At 38.5% G+C, this 20,087-nt stretch overlaps 1 protein-coding gene and 1 long non-coding RNA gene across 4 annotated transcripts in view; one reads left to right on the top strand and one right to left on the bottom strand.

Annotated features, from left to right (window-relative positions):
* The window catches only part of LOC123363960, a 75,556-nt gene extending 73,275 nt beyond the window's left edge, over positions 1–2,281 (top strand). The window contains exon 3 of the long non-coding RNA XR_006576956.1: positions 2,185–2,281. This is a non-coding gene — a long non-coding RNA (uncharacterized LOC123363960). The remainder of the gene's footprint in view (positions 1–2,184) is intronic.
* CDH12 (cadherin 12) overlaps positions 1–20,087 on the bottom strand; it is a 914,698-nt gene that overhangs the window by 210,194 nt on the left and 684,417 nt on the right. For all 3 annotated transcript variants that reach the window (XM_045005599.1, XM_045005600.1, XM_045005601.1), the window contains one exon: positions 13,394–13,809. In XM_045005599.1, the coding sequence (XP_044861534.1) occupies positions 13,394–13,624 (231 nt within the window). In that variant the 5' untranslated portion in view covers positions 13,625–13,809. The remainder of the gene's footprint in view (positions 1–13,393; positions 13,810–20,087) is intronic.

The following is a 20,087-nucleotide window of genomic DNA, read 5'->3' as shown; positions in this document are numbered from 1 at the left end:
AATTAAGCCGAACTAACCCCCAGTGTAGACAGTGCTAAATTGTTGGGAGATCTCTCCCATTGACCTAGTTACCACCTCTGGGGAAACACCTCTTCCTGTCAGCATAGGTAGTGTCCTATGTAGGTCCTAGGTAGCACCGAAGCACTTCAGTGGTGCTGCTGCAGTAGTTTAAGTGTAGACAAGCCCATAGTTTGTTGGAAAGGTAATACCATTGATCAAATAGTGATTGGATGGCTCATTACATATGTGATTGTTTCCAGAAGTTGCTATTACTAACACTTGAAGATTATTTAACAAAATGATCAGTTGTGCCAAAATCATTTAACATATGTTTAGCAAACAATTATTACAAATACTGTAGAATCAACTTTGGGAAGTTGGACACCTCTTACAGGAGATAAATACAAGGCAATTTATCCAAGCAAAATAAGGGGAAAAAGCTAAAGACACAATATGAAGTGTAAAGGAAAAAAATGTGTAGACTATTATGATTTTAAGAGCACAGTACTTTTTTATTGCATATTTTTATCTTGTTCTTCTAATACTAGTGTAGTTTAGTTTGATGGTCCATACATGTAGACTCCCGGGAGCTTAGTTCACCTTGCAGTTGTAAATTTGGTAGTGTTAATATCAAGTTGCCTGACTTAGAAGCTGAGCACTGAATCTAATAAGAACCATAATTACTGGATTTAGATAAACCTTCTCAATAAGCCTTTTATTTCATTTTCAACAGGGCATATATCCTCACCAGGATAGTTGCCAATCACCAAATTGTAGGCCGTCATTCACATAACACACACTATTTTTGGTAAGACAATTAATAAAATAAAGCATTAAACGTGAATGAAAAACACAAGACCAAATTCTGCACCGATGTATATACCCCGTGCCACTGCACTGAATTTGGCTCTCTAGCTATAGTACAGATAGGCGGTAGGAAGGATGATCTATACAGAGCATTGGACTATGACTCAGGAGACCTGGACATGGTTCTGACACAGACTTCCTGAATGACCTTGGGTAAGTCCATGAATCTATCCTCTTCCTCAGTTCCCCATCTACCCTCTTCCTCAGTTCCCCATCTGGGAATGTGAGGACAATGACTGAGATATTCAGAGACGACAGTGACAAGGCCCATATATATATATATATATATATATATATATATATATATATATATATATATATATATATATATATATATATATATGGGCCTTGTCACTGTCGTCTCTGAATATCTCAGTAGTGCTATATATACCTATATGAATGCTTACATTTTATAGAGAGAGGAGTAAGTGCAATATGTAGGGAATTTTCATGTGGTACAGTCTCAAATATATATACAATACTTATACAAAACCTTACAAACATTACTGCGTCTTTTATTGGTTCATGTAAAAAAAAAATTTAAGGGCCTGATTCTCCACTGTCTTGCATCCATAATTTACACCTGTGCAAAATGGGTGGAAAATGACACAGCATACAAGTAGCAGCAATTTATATCCAGTTTGCACAGGTATAAATTATTATTTAGGGACACAAAGCAGTCAAGAATCACAGCCTATAAATCTCCCATAGTATTTGCAACTGGAATACTGTAGTATTATGTGAGCAAATCAAATCAGTCGAGCTTTACTTTATATTTTGTGTAAAATATAACAAGTTTTTTAATACCCTCCCCCCCTTAAAAAAACAAACAAAAAACATAGGTAAGGATCGTTTTGTGTCCATTTAATTTTTAAGGTATATGAAACTAGTCTGTACAGCACAAGAGCTATTCATGAAAAGCAAGTATTGTAAGTTAGTTCTATGACTTTCTATTTCTTGACAAAACTGCAATGCATATATATATATATATATATTACTGAAAGGAAACTGGTCATTGTTTCATCTTTGCAGTATATTTATGACAGCTGTTAAGCTGCTCGAATGCCAGCTGCCAGAATTAATTAGGATTATGTGTGAATCTTCTTCTGAATCCACAGACATTCATCGATTTATTCAAGGTCTCTACCACTGGCATCAATTAGGGTTAAACTAGAAGCAGTTACCTGCTGTCAGATTGATACAGCTGGTGTTGACAACTAAGGGCTATTAACTGGATTTTATTATTGTCTCAAAAAAGTGTTCAAGATTTGTACATTGCCCTAATCATTGCAATGAGATTTTTTTTCTGGCTTTCAGGAGGAAAATTTACTGCAAGAACAAACAGAAGGTTCCTCACAATACAAATGGTGATTATGATGATTGATCAGACTGCATAGAGAAGAAGGCTCACTACACCTCCCTAATGAATTACTGTGCATGCAAGTTATAAATATGTGTATGTATGTGTGTGTATACACACACCCACACACCGCTCAATATTTTCAGACTTGGTGATTAAAATCTATATTTAGGCACCAAAATTAAAAATGGCCTCATTTTCAAAGGTGCTGAGCACCCACAAACCCCACTGTCTTCAGCAGCATTATACTCCATATTTACATTAAACTGAATAGAATATTTCAGAATATGGTCTAGGGCTCCAAGTTGGTTAACAACCTGCTAGTTCATCACTGCTGAGAAGCAACATGACTAGCAGGATCCTAATAGAACATTGGCATCTTCTCAACTCAGTGATTTAACATATTTTCCAGGGATTATTTTTTGCTTATGGCCATAGACAGAGTTTAAAAGGGTGTCCTTTTCTAATTAAAACAAGTTAACCATCTTTACACACACACACACACACAAAAAATCATCATTATGCTTAAGCCTCCCCTCAAGCTTCTTAAAAGAGCACCTGGGAACTGGGCATCAGAGTACATTTATAAACAGCCACAGGAGTACAGAAAATCAGAAGTCTAGTATAAACGTCCCTTATAGACAAGAATGTTTACTCAATCCATACATCCAGCACATACTATTGGCAAAATTATCTGGTGTTTACTTTGTGTTTTGGAGTTTTCCTCATAAAGATTCACAAAACATTGATGTTAGTTACGTAAATTAGATGTGTTTATTTTTAACTGCACGTGAGTTTCAAAGCATGATTTGTTTAAAATACATCAAATCTAAGAGTCTGTGGTATGAGAAGTGCTTAGTACCTCCAAAGGGGTACTCAGTAACCTACAAGATTAGGCCTTTAGTGAACATCCATTATCATCTACTATACAGTACTTCAAGTAACAGAAGGGAAAGGATTTGGGAGAACATCACCAGCAAGTGAGCCTAAAAAAAATATTTAAAAGGATGATCCACGGAATGTTGTGGGAAACTCCAACACCTCTTATGGACCCTTTCAAATTACCAAATGAACAAAAAGTTCTTCCACAGAAGCAAATAGAAGACAAGTGTTCTTATGTTCACTTCCTCTTTCTTATTGCTATTTATTGTATCAAGAACAAACACAGGGGCCAGAGTTTGATCCTTACTCGTGTTGAGTAGGCCTTTTTTCATGAGTCATCCCATTGGCATCATAAATAAGACTACACTATCTAAGAGTGCAGAATCTATCATAAAAGATGTAGGATATCACAGAGCTGGATTTGATATAAAAATAGAAATATTTAAATAGATAAGAAGAATAGAAACATTGTAATCAAGATAGCAGCATGGAGACATGACATCCACCTTAGGCCCAACCCTGCAAACTCTTAAACACCTTCAACTCTCACAGATTTCAGAGGGAATTGGAAGATGTTCTTGGTCACAGATCCTAGTGAGTTCCCCTTCCTGGACACCTTTAGGACAGCTGTGAGGGGAACCCAATCCTCTGTGCTCTGGATCCCCTGGGGTGTGTTAAGATTCTGGACAAAGTCCAGCCACTATCCCAATCTCCGAGTATTTAGGGGGCAGACCTTCGATCTGGCACCTCCTTTCTGAGTTGGAACTACAAAATGCCGTGTTTGTACACATTGTGCACTCAGTATCCTTTGGTGATACTGAGGCCAGCAGAATAACATTACTAGTATATCTGAATTCTTATTATTTTGGATTTGTATCTATAAAAATTCTACTGTATGATCTATTCTGAATTGCATCTCTCTAGATTCTATTACATCTTTTAGGTATAGTTTATAGGGCAGTATTATGGTATCCCATTGATTTGTATCATCTCACCATGTTTCAGTAATGCCTATTAAGTTATGACCACCTTCTATTTCAAGAAACCCTAGTTTTTACTTATAAGATTCTTGCATTGATATAGGGACTGTGGGACATGTATTCATTTTTATTTTTAGCTGTCTAACTATTTTTATCTCCCTAACCTGACACTCTTCTGGTATTGCAGAATTTAATTCCATGATCTCAACCTGTTCCTCCTTCAGTTCTGATATAATTTCTGTTTTAATCCTTTATTGGATACAGAGTTGTTTTTAGATTACCAGATGTCTATGTCTAAACTGAGTGTTCCTCAATATCTGTCAGCTTTTCCTCAGCATCTAGATTAAAATCCCCTTCAGACTTTGCAAATCATCTCTGCCAGCAGTCATGTTCCACTTTGGTAAAATTAGAGCCCATCCCTTATGCATACACTCTTACTGATCCACAAAGTTCCCAAGTGCTTTTAAATCCTCCTCCTTCACACCAACATTTTATCCATTCATTGTGCTTCTGACAATCCCACATCTGTCTGAACCTGCATGTACAAACAGAAGGATTTTACGGAAACATACTACAGACACAAGCAGCCTTTATTCTAGTCATCTAAATTTAGCTTCCATGAACTCTCTCTTACACATCCTTAGATCACAACCACAGGCTTATCCTCAGCACCATCTAGTAGTTTGTGTCTAGATGTCTCGTGAGATCTGTTGCCACCAAGCGGGGAAACCACTCAATAGTCCTCACAGTCATAACACACTCTGCTACCTCTGACTGAATTGCATGTCACCATTGATTGCTGATGTCTCACAACTGTAACCCCTCTCTTTTGTGACCTCCTTAGTGTGTGAGGAATGATCATTGATCAGCCACCTTTACCTCTATCAAAAAGTGTGTCCCAACTCAAAGAGTTTGTCCTCCCATTCCACCTGGGTCTCCCTCACATCATAAGTCCACATTTTTGTCCATTCCTGAAACCAATTAAAATGAAGGTTTCATCTGGTTTGTTTGATCACCACATATTTTATGTAATTCTTAGCAATATAAAAACCACAGGCAGAAACTGTTGCTGTGATAGATACCTGGGTTTCTAATTTTCCACATAAACTGCCTGATGTCAAGCATTAAAGAAGCAAATCCACTAGATCAACAACAGCAGCAACAAGTGTGTTATATTTAACTCACAGTCCTTTACGACATGTTTCAGTGATACTGCGTCTTTATGAAATTCATACAAAAGATAAACTTAAAAAGGGAAACATTCAAAGCAAATTTACGTTGCTACTGGGAGTTTATGTATTTCTACAGCTCCACTTTATAAAATTCCATCCCACATTTTCACGTGCATTTGTCAAATATATTGTGAGTCTTGTGTACTTTATGCAATGAATTGGATGCAAAAATTTCAAAATCCTCCATTTTTCACTATTTAATATTAAAAGAGAGAGGTGAGGTCAAATGGTCTGAACATAGTCACATGAGTTCTAATCCCAGTGCTGATTCCCTCTGTGATCTTGAGCAAGCCGCCTAACCTCCCTTCCTCAATTTTTCCATATCTAAAACTGGGATACTGCTGCTCTGCCAGTTAACTTCACAGGGACATTGTGAGAATTACTTGATTTTTTTAAAGCCCTTTGAAGACTAAAATTGCTAAGTATTATTAATGTTTCATATATTCTTAAAAGAAAGTATGTGTTAGGAACAAAGCAATCATCACAACAATACCCACAAGAGGCACGTAGCTAAGAAAGAACATCACTGATTAAGGGTTTATCTAAACGTAATTGGAGGTGTGTTTTGCAGCTTCTGTAGACATACCTGCACTGACCTCTAGTTAGCTCACTAAAAATAGCAGTGAGGATGTGATGTCATTGGCTTCAGTGTGGGCTACACAATTCCCCCTGACCCCCTGGGAATGTACTTGCTTCTGCAGCCCTCATTGTCTTGACCTCACCTCTATTTTTAGCAATCTAGCTAGATTTCAGCTAGTGTGGGTATGTGTACATGAGATGTAAACCACAGCCTGGCTGCTGTGTAGACACACCCTAACTGAACAGAAGCATCTAAACTACAAAACAAGGGTCCCAATTTTAACCTCCAGTACATTGGTTCATCTCCCAATGAAATCTGTGGGAAATTTCATCCATGGGGTTGAAATGGCCGTGAGTTTCTGGTGGGGTCAGAAAACATGCTGAATAGCTTATTAATAGAACTACTGCTGTTCTGAAGCTGTTCCTTTAACTTTAAATGAAATTTGTCCACAATCCTTTATATCCAACAAGTGAGTAACTGAGATGTCCTTCTCAAGGGACTGAATTAACATATGTCATAAGCAATAGTCCATGGAACATCATCTCTTTTATCTCCTTGAAAGTGACATCATATGAATGACTAATGGGAATGATACAGAGAGCGCTTCCTATTTCTTTTTTCAGTAGCCTGTTCTCATTTGTGAGTTTTGAATCAGATGTGCTAGCACAAAAGCTGGGTGACAGCTGGCAAATGAAATGTTACCATGATATTACTCAACAATAGAAATCTATTACACATATAATTTAAAAGAAAATCAGATTAGCCAAGGCACATGCCTCAATAAAGATTTAGACTAAGATTTTTGTTTAAAGGGCAATATGGTTTCAAAATACATGTACGGACTTATTTTCCTTTTAATTTTATTGTTTTATTTCCTTCAAGTGAATGTAGTGTTTGTAAACAGTGTCAGATTAAGTGTCCCAGAAACAGAAATCTTTTGTTTATCTAGAGGAGAATTATAGCACATGCGGTTTAAGCTTCCTTTCCTATTTTGTTTTGTTTTGGAGGCATCAGCCTGAATGAGAAAGGACAGTTCACTCTCCTGGAACATTCTGTCCTTGGTATCTCTTCTGAGCCTGCCAACACAGGCACCAAACATGCTGGTGATTTTTGTAATATTGATATCTGTCCATCATTAAATGGGCTGATGCCAGCAACTCATTTCCCATTAAGAATGTGTATAGTCCAGTGTTCATATTTCATGTTTGTTGGCCAGATTATCAGGAACCATAAAGAGAATTTCCCCAATGGCTCCCTGGTGTGGACATCTCCCTTCCCACACTGGTGTAGAGGGAATAGTAGGGGCATAACTGAATGCAGAGAGGGCATAGTGGAGCAATAGTGGGTTACACCTATCCTGCAGTGGCATAAGGACCATTAAGAACCTTATGTCCGAGGCCTGCTAGCAGCTTTAAATTGTGTTGAGGCTAGAGCTAGTCCTGAGGATCAGGGTCCCCACATATATCTCACCCTTCTGTGCCAAACAGAGGTCTGAGGAGAGAATCTTGCCATTTGTGTTTACATATATATATAAATCCATTTCATTTGTTGTCCTTGCTGTCACTTTTCTGGCATCTTGAGGCATTAAAAATCACAAACATTATTTACTTATATACACACACACACACACATATATATATATATATTCAATTTGCCTACAATCCTTTATATCCAACAAGTGAGTAACTGGGATGTCCTTCTCAAGGGACTGAATTAACATATGTCATAAGCAATAGTCCATGGAACATCATCTCTTTTATCTCCTTGAAATCTATATATCTCTGTGTGTGTGTGTGTGTTTATATATATATATATATATATATATATATATATATATATATATATATATATATATATATAATGTTTATGTGATGTTTAATGCCTCAAGATGCCGAGAAAGTGACATCAAGGACAACAAATGAAATTGATTTATTTCTACCATCCAATAAGCATGCAAAAATCCCCATGATTTGCCCAAGTAGAACTCAGGGCAGTACTGGGCACAATATTTGCATTTTAATCTAGAACTGCTATAGATAACTGCTAGAGAGACTTCCCTGAGTCTTTTGCCTGTAAATCTGGCAGATTCTTACTGTGCTCCCACACTACTGTCCAATATGCAGGCACAGGATTTCTGAAACTTTGATTTACTGTTCCATTTACAATGGCCAAAGTGTGTTGTCAAGAGAATTCTTTACGGACAGCTTTGAATGTGTCAACTTTAAGCACTATTTCAGGTTCTCTAACTGTGAACTAGCCTAATCCCCATCAGTTTCTACAACAATCTTTTGAAATGCAACCTGACACTTTTTAAGATAGTCTCCTGAAAACCAACATAAACTGGATTGAGAGTTTGGGCTGATAATATCTGACATTACTGCTGTAAATCTCTTCCGTTCTGTTCCAAGTGGCTTCCAAAATTAAGTAGTCATCCCTAAATGTTTAGTGAAATTGGCAGCTGATTTAATAAGCACATTAAACCTTTATTTATGGATTGCAGAGATATTGTTAGTGCTGCAGTTCTATAATAAGCAATATAACCAACAGTGCACCTATCAGAGAATTGTCCTGTTATCCTGGCTGGAAGAAAGAGATACAAAAGCTGTAATTCCAAGCACAAAATATAGTCTTACATGCCACATGAAAAATCCTGGACATTCCAATGCACTTAATAACACCTTCAAGATATATATATAATCAAGTAGTGCTAAGTCAAGAATTGTTTCCCAAATATACAGCTTTAACTTGATGCTAAAGAATCATTACAAATAAAGTAAACATTGGAATTTTTTAAATATTTAGGAACTCATTTGTGCACCACATGCAAAACCTGAGATATCTCTCCACTGCCACAATGATCAACAGCCCCCTCAACACACTTTTCAAGATTCATGAATCCTACACATGCCTATCACAACAAATTGTGTACCTCATCCAGTGCTTTACATTCCCCAATAACAACTATGTGGGTGAAACTATAGAATCACTATCATCTTGAATGAAGTCACACAGGAAATTGATAAAAGACAAAAACACCCCATCACCTGTGGGCGAACACTTTTCACAAAGTGATCACTCTCTATCTGACCTAACAGTCCTCATCCTCAAAGGAAACCTGCACAACACTTTCAAAAGATGAGCCTGGGAGCTTAAACTCATTACTCTGCTAGACACATAAAATCATGGACTGAACAGTGACACTGGATTCATGGCATATTACAACAATCTGTAATGCACTAACCCCCTCTTTTTGTCTTATGACTGCAGAGGTGTTATCGGGCCACTCTAACTTGAATTGTCTCTTAGCATATATTGTAAGTACTTATACTAAAAATCTATTTCATTTTGCTGTGATGCTGAGAGTACCTTTCCCAAACTTGAAGAAGAGCTTTGTGTGGCTTAAAAGCTTGTTTCTTTCACCAACAGAAAGTTGGTCCAATAAAAGATACTACCTCACCCACCTTGTGTCGCTAATGGAAGTTTCATATCATCCAGTGGGGAAATGTCTGTGAATATCCTCTTCCCAATTGGGTGTGCATCCCAAGGTTAAATAACAGCTCCAGATATTTACTCTATTTACTATACTTTCAGTTGGAGATAGATAGATAGATAGATAGATTCTCCAATTTAAAGTATAGTAAATAGCTGTATGTCTAGGATAGAGCTGTTAATTTTGTACACACACACCCCTCTACCCCAGTATAACGCGGTCCTCCAGAGCCAAAAAATCTTACCACGCTATAGGTGAGACAGCGTTATATCAAACTTGCTTTGGCCCCCCTGCTCCTTGTCCCCTGACTGCCCCCTCCAGAGACTCCCATCCGTAATCACTTCCAGGAACCCACCCGTCCTGCTCCCTGTCCCCTGACCGCCCCTATCCACACACACCCGCCCCCTTATGGGCACTCACCGGCAGCGGCAGGAAGCAGAGCAGCCTGGCCCCAGCCCGCTCCACTCCGCCAGCTCCCAGCCACGGCGCTCCTATTCCCACTGTGTGGGGAGGTTGGGGAAAGGATACCCCCTGTACTCACGTGTGGCGGGAAACAGAGTGCCGTGGCCCCAGCTCGCTCCACTTTCCTTGCCCTGGCCCCAGCCGTGTCGCTGGGGGTGGGGGATTGGGGAAAGATCCCACACTCACCGGCAGCGGCGGAAGCGGAGCAGCCCAGCCCCAGCCGCTCCACTCCACGAGCTCTCAGCCACAGCGCTCCACTTCCCACCACAGGTGAGTATGGGGGGCGTCCTTTCCCCAACCTCCCTGCACTCACCAGTTGCTGCATTGTACCCAAACTACTGTTATATCGGGTCACATTATATCGGGGCAGAGGTGTGTATATATACACATTATATGGGAAATCCAGCAAAGAAGCAGCCACTTAAAAAATAATGTATTCAATTATCTCAGGTGGATTGTTGGAGATAAAATTCTGCCTCACAGAGGTAATTGATAACGAGCCTAAAGTAGAACCACACATTGTTTCAATACATGATCAGCTCAAACAGTTTTCATGTCCTGGAATCAGATCTGTGTTTTCTGCCTCAATGTTAATGAGGCATTCATTACCCTTTCTCAATTATTGTGTGTTTCACGAGCAGATCCTTCATATTTTATTTTTATCTTCTAGGTAGAAGTGGCACACTAGGGGCACATTTCCTTAAAGTGTACACTAAGTACTCAAGATGCATCAATATTACTTATCTTAAAGTGCAATTATATCCATACCCCTATGTGTGATAAAAAAACTCCTCTTTTCAGCAACTTGAATCAGTTAAAAAAAAAAAGACTTCAGAGTTAAAGACAGACCTGGTTAATCTGTAAATTCTACTCATGACCAATATTGCTCCTTAACCATAATGGTTATTTTGGTTTGATAAGTAAAGATGCACAAATGTTACCCATTGTTCATGCAAGCCTAATATGACCCAGTTATCCCTTTGTCAGACTAAAATTGCCCAGAATTATTAGCCAATCATTTTACATAAGATCACAAAGATCTATGAGCCATGGTGGTGCTATGTTCGCATCTCTATGTGCTGCGACAGAGGAAAGCTTAGCAATCCTGTACCACAGGAGATGATGTGATGTAAAACCTTGCAATAGGATTTCCTCTCAAGCATTTTCTGTATAGAACTGAGGAAGGGGTGAATTAAGATAAACTATAATGTACAGCGGTAGCAAATTTGATGATCACTTTTATTATTTACTTACATTTTAAAAAGGGAGAGGAGATGCAGGGTTTCCCACCTCCATGTGCTCAGAAGGTCAGGCTTGAGTCAGATGAGCAGCACTGTAGTATATCAGGATTTTTCAACTACTTTGATTGAGACAGGATTTGTCAAACAAGCATCCAATCTCAAATAAACAATCCTAAAGTAATTTGAAAAACCCAGTACAAAAGACCATAAAATATAAAGCTACATCGTCTATCTATCCATGTCTGTATACCACTCTTATCACTACAGTATGTGAGCACTTTTCCGGATGTCACCAAACACTGCATGACTCCAGGAACTATAGGTACAGTAAATCTCAGACACAGCATCAAGGAACAAATTTTATCATCATATTAGTTTGCTTTTGCAGGGGGCGGGGGAAAGGGTGATAAATAGCTTCACCGTGTTACCTTTTGTGTTTTGTCCTCATTATAAATATTTTGCATTTCAAAATTTTATCTCTCTCTATTTTAGGATTTTATCAATGCTCAAAGCTATAATATTTGAATATATTCCACTTTACACTGGCAAAGCAAAGTCCCTAATGGATTTTATGGAGTCTTCTATTCTTCTTTCCCTGGTTCTGAGGGGTTTGCTTGGGGCAGGAATGGTAGAGAAGTGAAGTTGTTGTAAATATCATTCAGGTTACAGTTAGAATATGGTATTCATTCCCCACATAGACAGAACTATTTACATTTAAAACAATGATGGGAAAAAAAATCTCAGTGATAATAAGCTGAGAGCCAATGCATGATGCTGCATTTCTGCTGCAAGCAAAACTCCAACACTCATTTCAGTGGCAGTTTTGAGTGCCTAAGGAACAAATCATTGGCCTCTGACTTTCAGTGAGTAAAGTCCTGTGGTCAAAGTAGAATTTATGCATAACAGAAGAGAGGAAAAATATTAATTAGGTAAAACATCACTCGGTCAATTTCCAGTGCATCATACAGATTTTGACGTATCCTACTAAAACTTAATTGGAGCAGTTAACTACTCCTCCAACCTCTGTGCAACTCTGAACATTGGCTGCCTGATATTTTAGGTTGTGTCTTATCTTTCATTTCTGAAGACACTTTTCTCATCATTGCCCCCACCCCACCCAACTGGATGCCAGCTTATTCATGCACCACAGAAGAAATAATGATCAGTGTAACACACACACACGCGCACACACACACACATACGCATGCACACACAGAGTCATGGTTCAAACAAACATTATCTTGTAATGCAGCCCTTATATTGTGTATGTGTGTCTGAGTGTGCATGCACACACACACACACACACACAATACTAGAGCTGCATCAGATTAGTATATTTGTTTGAATCATGTGATATGAGGCAACCTGTCCACCTGTCAGACATGCATGGCAACAGTAGGAATGATCAGAAAATGAAGCATATGATACCATAATATGATTTGTCCTTAACAGACCAAAAGCAATTGTTTGCCAAAAACTAATGGGAGTAATAGTACCCAAACACAGAAATGATAGTTTACATATACAGTACCTACGTACGGATCAAGTGGCAGTATGCTTGCCCCTGGGCCCAAGAACGACAGATCCAAATCCGACCCCTGAAATTGATCTTACATCTAATTCTAACAATGAACAGCAATATAATAGATCCTACTAGGTTTAGTTATACATACTACACCAAAATGTTTCAGAATTCCCAGATTTATTTTATCTCCAAAGCAAGGGATAAGAAAATTAGTCCGATGTGAACATAGATAGTAAGGGTTAAAAATGTGTGGATAAAATATTGATATCCACATTAATTATATGCTGGGGTGGGGAGTTGTTTGTACTATTGTTTGTAGTATTCTAACAAATAAGATCTAATTTTCAGCTGATATAAATCAACATAACTGCACAGAAACAAATGGAGCTATGATAATTGACACCAGCTGAAGATATGATCCCTATACAGTATGTAAACTGCATTATTAATAGCTTTATTGTTCTCTTTGCTTACATGGCACATGTACGAAACACCAAAATATGGGTTATTTATTTATTTACTTATTTTTAAGCGGCAGGAAAAGTGAGGGACTTTCTGAATTTCAATTTAATTTAAGCACAGTTTTGCATTCATATTTTGTATGATCCACCAGATACACAAAATATAACACCAGAAGACTCAGTTTAACTTTATGGGAGTTGGGAGTGGGAGGGAAGGATGGAGAAAATTCATCCTGTCTAAAATGTACACATTTATAGCTTATATTACTATCTGTGTGTCACTTCAGCATTTAAAGAAAAAGTAAAAAATTACCTTTCCCACATACTGGGGTTCAGAGCCCATGTATTCCTCCAGCACAAAAAACTGATTCCATACCCAGCCTCGTTTGACCCGCTGGGTGGGTGACCTCCTCCCTGGCATTGTGACAACATTTTCTCTCGGCTGTGCTTCTAAAGTCTGTTGTAGTTGTGGATGCAGTGGTGTTAGGAGACCTCCATCAAACAGGACCCAAAGAAGCAGGGATAAACAGTTCCTTGTAAGCATTGGCAAAGACTTCCCTACAGCAAGTAATAAAAACTCCAGCACTTAATGTAGAGCGGTAGAATCCAGGTTTGAGGTGTCTGTGGCCTCCACCACTTAGCTTCAGATTTTATTGCGGAAATGCTAATGCAGACATTAATCCTTCTGATGACAAGGTTTTTGCCGCATTAAATTCCATCTAAAGGGACCTATAAAAGAGATTTACATGGCAACATTAAATTATGTAAAATTACATTGAAGTGTTCATCAAAATTTTCACACCTAGTTAGTTTCTTGAGACAGAGAGAGAGGATCAGGAAGCAGAGTTTAAAAAACTAGTACTCTTTTGCTGATAGCATTGAGTAGCTGTAGGATACTGCACAGTAACTGTAGGAATGGTTCATTCTTACTCTGTTTAGTATTACTTTTGTGTCTGTCTGAAGACAAGTGCTCTTTTTGGCCTAGTTATGAAATAAATTTGTTACACCTCAGCGATTTCTAATATACTTACTCTTGATTCATGCAGAAAATACTGACATATAGTGTACCAAATTATTAAGAGGTAGGATGCTGTACTTTTTTAAATCTCCGCCACAAAACATAAGCCATGGAAACATTCCCCCTTTCTTACCATAACTGGAGCTATACACAGACAGCTTTGCATTGAATCTTATTCTCAGAGAGATGAAAGTGTGTGAATTTCACAGGAACTAAAAAAGGATGAAAAGGAAACTATGCCAATATAGCAGAATAAAATAAAACCACTGATTCAGAATGCATGTGTCATGATTGGCGGTCTCTTCTCAGGAGAGGCCTAGTGTTAAATGGCAGGGATGTTGCAGTTCAGGAGTGGGCTTGGGTCCTGAGCTGCTACCATAATAAAATAAAATAAAATAAAGTAAAATAATGATACAGTAATAGGGGGAAAACAGCAAAAGAGCAGCAAATGGGGAAAACTGCAAAGCTGCACACACACACACACACACACACACACACACACACACACACACACACACACGGTAATGCAAGACACTGATACACATTTACACTGACATATACCAAACCTACAGATTAAAAAATAAATCAGCACAGTAACTATGTGGCTGAGACAGAACTATCATATCAAGGGAGCTATTACAATTGTAGTGACCCTGTAGCAGCCAGATGCCAGCAATGAAAAATCATATTGTCTGTCTGTGTACTTGTCTCAGTGAGTCATATTAAACACATTAAACTGTGAACCCCAGTGTAGAATATTTCATATGACTAATGAAAAAAATGTTGTGTTTTCCAGCCAGTGTAATTACAGTGATGTTCTCTCTCCCTCTCTATTATTTTTGTATTTATGAAATTCTTTGATTCATTGTCAGTAGTTAGTAAAATGGCAATGGTAGAAGGATGCAAAATAAGCAGTTACAATATTTTTTTTAAAAGGGATCAAATTCAGCCCAACAAAAGTCTGAGCACAGCTACCATAATTCAGTGGGCTATAAATGGTGAAAATTAGCACCCACAACACCTACATATGGTCTGATCCAAAGCCTATTAAAGTCCATCTAAAGATTCCCATTTACTTCATTTGGCTCTGGATCAGACCCATACATTTTAACTCATGCCATACCATCCCTAACAAATGCTGTTTCTCTTGTAAGTGAACTCAGGGCTCAACAGATGAAATGTTGTTCTCAATTTCACTGGTGTAAGACCACAGAATCTGCACTGGAGTCAATGGAGTATCTCTGGATTTTAGAATTAGGTAAACATCACAACCTGTCTACACACAGCCCCATTGTGTTGGATTTCCACTAACATTCAAGCAACTGAAGTATGCTTGAACAAACACTCAGAGAATAGTCTTGCACAGATAAGTATTCATAGGCAGCAAATGTTTCTTGCCATGATGATGATGCTACGATGATGATGATATGCTGGTGGAATTGTCAGGATTAGTCCCTTGGCATTTTTATGGGGCCCAAGTATGTCTGTTTGGCACATCTCCCTCCTGGACTGATATGACTGCTCCTTCTTCATTGTGTGCTGCTGATGGCCAGCAAAGGCAATCATTCTTATTTTCATGGCAGGGAAGCAGAGTTGTTTTCTGCCTAACTTACACCTGCATCCATCATGTATTTACAATACCAGCAAGACTGGGACTCCGCTGGAGATCTTGTGCACAACAAAGATAGGTTGTTCAAAAGTTCTATGTATGATGTTCTAAGGCAAAATGCAGTTTCTCAAGCATGCTGTAAATTTCTTCCAGGGTTTAAGAGAGGTGCATTTTAAATTTAAAAAAAACAAAATGCAATTTATATCACCATGGAATTCACCACTTTGTTAGTGCCATAGTGTGCCATTGATTTTTAAGCAGAAGTCTTCACTGATTTCAGTGAAGACTTCTGCTACTAAATAAATAAATAAATAGATAAATAAATAATCAATGTTGCAACATGGCCTTTAGTAAAGAAGACACTGCAAGCTACCTTACTGAATATATTTTCTCATGTTCAAACAACGTCAACAGTTATTTTTCCTTGTGCATAATGTGATTCTTTCAGTAATCATGATGCAGTTATTATTTCTTAGGCCTGGGCTACACTGGGGTGGGTGGGGAATCAAACTAAATTATGTTACTTCAGCTATGTGAATAATGTAGCTGAAGTTGACGTACTTAGATCGACTTACCGTAGTGTCTTCACCGTGGTGATTTGACTGCTGCCGCTCCCCCATCGACTCTGTCTGTGCCTCTTGCGGCGGTGGAGTACAGGAGTCGATGGGAGAGCGCTCAGGGATCAATTTATCACGCCTAGACTAAACACGATAAATCGACGCCCGCTGGATCGATTGCTGCCCGCCAATCCAGCGGATAGTGTAGACATACTCTTAGATATAGGCTCAATTCTCAGTATAAAAAAGACACATAATTAGGAGGTTAGGGAAATGTAACAAGCTTTGAGAATAAAATAAAGTAGAAAAAACCTACATATCCTAATCATAAAGGATATTTCTCTTCTTCCCTCCCCCGAAAACCATCACCACACTGGACTCATTGCAAGATTTAAAGAGCAAACAAAGACATGCACAGATACTAATAAAATGGGATATTAAAGTGCAGTGAAAAGGTATTTAGTTAAAATGACTGCTTGATCTTTATTTTCAGAAAGGATTAAAGTTTGATATTTGCAATACGGGGGAAAAAAAGGCACAAGCCTGACCCAAACAATTGGTTTTAATAAAGATACTTTCAAAATTTATGCAAGACATTTCTCTTTTAGGTCTCCATAACTGAATATGCTTCGGTAACAAAGGAAAATTATTGATTGTCAAACTTTAATACTCTCTCAAACTTCCAACCTACTTTTTATTTGTTGCCTTCTACTGACACCAGCCATAAGAAAGGATTCTATTATACTACAGCTCTGCATACACTCTCAATATTGGTACACATAAAATTCATTTATTTTAACAGCTTTATTTATTTAACAGTTCAGATGACTTTTCGTGCTTCCCTCTTTAATGCACATACAGTATACAGCATTGTGTTAATCAATAATTCAGTTCCAGGGCTGACAGCTCCTCGTGCCTCTCTTGTTCTGCAGTTGCTGAGTTTTTGCCTAGTTTGAATGACAAAATCTCAACAACCATGGATCATCCAAACAGAAAACCACATGTCCTCTCCAAATCCCCAGTCCTAGATTAGAGCTGAAAATAAATAGTGATAGAAAAAAGCTCCAGGAGAAGCTAAAAATCATTCTGTATTCAGTTTAACAGCTATGCCACTGTCCTTTATTGAGGAGGCTCTACTCAATACATTATAGTTCTCCCAGCTGATCTCGGCCTCCGGCCACATCCATCAGCTAGGGAGCTTTTAAAGTGTTATATGGCACCAAAAGTAATGTAAAAAGACTGAAGGACTCTAGTGAAATGGGAATAGTTCCCCTGTGTCTGGAAGGTTGGTATCCAATACAAGTATATGATTTTAACCCCTTCTCTGTTGGTCTGTTCACTTGCTTTCCAGCATCTCAGCTGCAGTAGAATGTTATGGCATTAGTTTGAAGCCCCAGTGTTGCTGACATCTTTTACCTGAAATATCTAAGTCGCTGTGTGTGCGTGGGGAGGAGAGAAGGGAGGAAGGTGATGACAGGAGTGATATGTGGAATTGAGAAGCAGCCTCTACATCAGCTGCAGCAGAGTTCACCATGAGAAAAAAAATCTGTATGTGGACAGGCCCAGAGCTTAAAAGACGTCTCTTTAGCAGACACATTTCCCACTCTTTTGAATCTTCTGCTAGATTACACTTGAGCAATGGGAGATTGAGGCAGAGGGTCAGAAGAAAGGACAGAATAGTTCTTTAAAAAAATAAAAGTTTTTGCTGACAGCACCAGAGGAAGAATGGCAGAACTGACAAACAGCTAGTACATTTTGCAATACATTGGACACCCATTTTGTTGACATTGTACTTAAAGCTGACAGAAGTATTTCAGCCATATTTTTTGGTCACCAAAAAAATAAAAATAAAAACCCAACCAACCAACAACAAAAAAATAAAAAAATAAACCAAAACAAAAAACAAAACAAAAAACCCACTTGCAGATTCAAATAAACCAAAACATATTGTGAATTTGAGTTGATTTTGGCTAAATGTTTCAGTTGAAACATTTCAGGAAATTATTTTTTGGAAATGTCCAAATAAATCCTTTTGATTTTTCAGACTAGATTCACAAGAGGATTTAGGTGCCATTCGCAAAAGAAGAGGAACAAGAACCAGGATACTTGCCTGGGATATGGGAGACCCAAGTTCAAAACCTTGCTCTGGAGCAGGGACATGAACCCAGGTCTCCACCCCCCGAGGGAACTGCCCTAACCACAAGGCTTTGGCTATTCTAGGACACAGTCTTCTCAAGCTGTTCTGATCAGACCTAGATTCAAGTGTCTGCTCCAGAGTGGCACTTCAGACCTAGGTCACTCACAGGAGTACCTCTAGCCACTGAGCTGTTGGAAGCACTACCACTTGAATCTCCTTAATTTTAATTTCTTTTCCTTTGCTTTTTAAAAAAAATTCCCCAAAACAAAACAAAAAATCCTTTGTGATTTTTGTTTATTTGCCAAAAATTCTGGTTTTATACAAACACAAATTATTATTTCCTTTATTTTTCTGAAAAGTCCATTATTCATAGATTCTGAGGCCAGAAGGGAGAGAGTCCAGCAGAGAGGAACGAAAATGATCAGGGGGCTGGGGCACATGACTTATGAGGAGTGGCTGAGGGAACTGGGCTTATTTAGTCTGTAGAAGAGAAGAGTGAGGGGGGATTTGATTGCAGCCTTCAACTATCTGAAGGGGGTTCCAAAGAGGATGGAGCTAGGCTGTTCTCAGTGGTGGTAGATGACAGAACAAGAAGCAGTGGTCTAAAGTTGCAGTGGGGGAGGTGTATGTTGGATATTAGGAAACACTATTTCACTAGGAGGGTAGTGAAGCACTGGAATGGGTTACCTAGGGAGTTGGTGGAATCTCCATCCTTAGAGGTTTTTAAGGCCCAACTTGACAAAGCGCTGGCTGGGATGATTTAGCTGGTGTTGGTTCTGCTTTGAGCAGGGGTGTCATAGGTTTCTGACAAGGGGGTTGGACTAGATGATCTCCTGAAGTCTCTTCCAACCCTAATAGTCTATGATTCTAAGGGACCATTGTGCTCATCCAGTCTGACCTCCTGTATAATACATGCCAACTTCCCCAAAATAATTCCTAGAGCAGAGCTTTTAGAAAAACATCCAATCTTGATTTTAAAATTGTCAGTGATGGAGTACCCACCACCCTTGGAAAATTGTTCCAAAGGTTAATTACTCTCACCATTAAAATTTATGCCTTACTTCCCATCTAAATTTGTCTAGCTTCAACTTCCAGCCATTGAATCATGTTACACCATCCTCTACTAGAGTGAAAAGACTTATATAATATATCTTTTCCCTATGTTTATACCTCTAGAGTGTAATCAAGTTACTCCTTAATCTTCTCTTTGTTAAGGTAAATAGATTGAGCTCCTTGAGGCTATCACTATAAGGTATGTATGACACTCTGTATCCCAAAGCAACACTCTGACACCCACATATTCACCATGGTTGTATAATTATTACGTGTTTTGCACACAGTATGCCTTGTAAGGTATCATTTTAAAAGTCTTGCTTTGTTGAATATTGTGCTATCATTGTATGGAAAGTTATGAAGTTTTGCTATGTGTGTGTTACTGAAATATGTTGTATCACAGTATCTGTATACAATGAAGTCTTCTCATAGGGAGCATGTAAACAATGGTCACAAGCATAGATGTTTCCAGCAAGCTGGAAAGAACTACAAAAGAGGGGAAGTGACATCATCATTTGGCCTCTCTCTCCCTTCCCCCTCCCCCCACAACTCAACACCTGGAAATACGTCTGGTGAACAAAGACTAAACTGGGGAGGCAGTCCCAGCTTGGAAAGGAGAATCTCAGCTTGTGT

This window comes from Mauremys mutica, chromosome 2 (assembly GCF_020497125.1).
Source record: "Mauremys mutica isolate MM-2020 ecotype Southern chromosome 2, ASM2049712v1, whole genome shotgun sequence".
Taxonomy (NCBI): domain Eukaryota; kingdom Metazoa; phylum Chordata; order Testudines; family Geoemydidae; genus Mauremys; species Mauremys mutica.
This window is presented reverse-complemented; position numbering and strand designations above follow the sequence as displayed.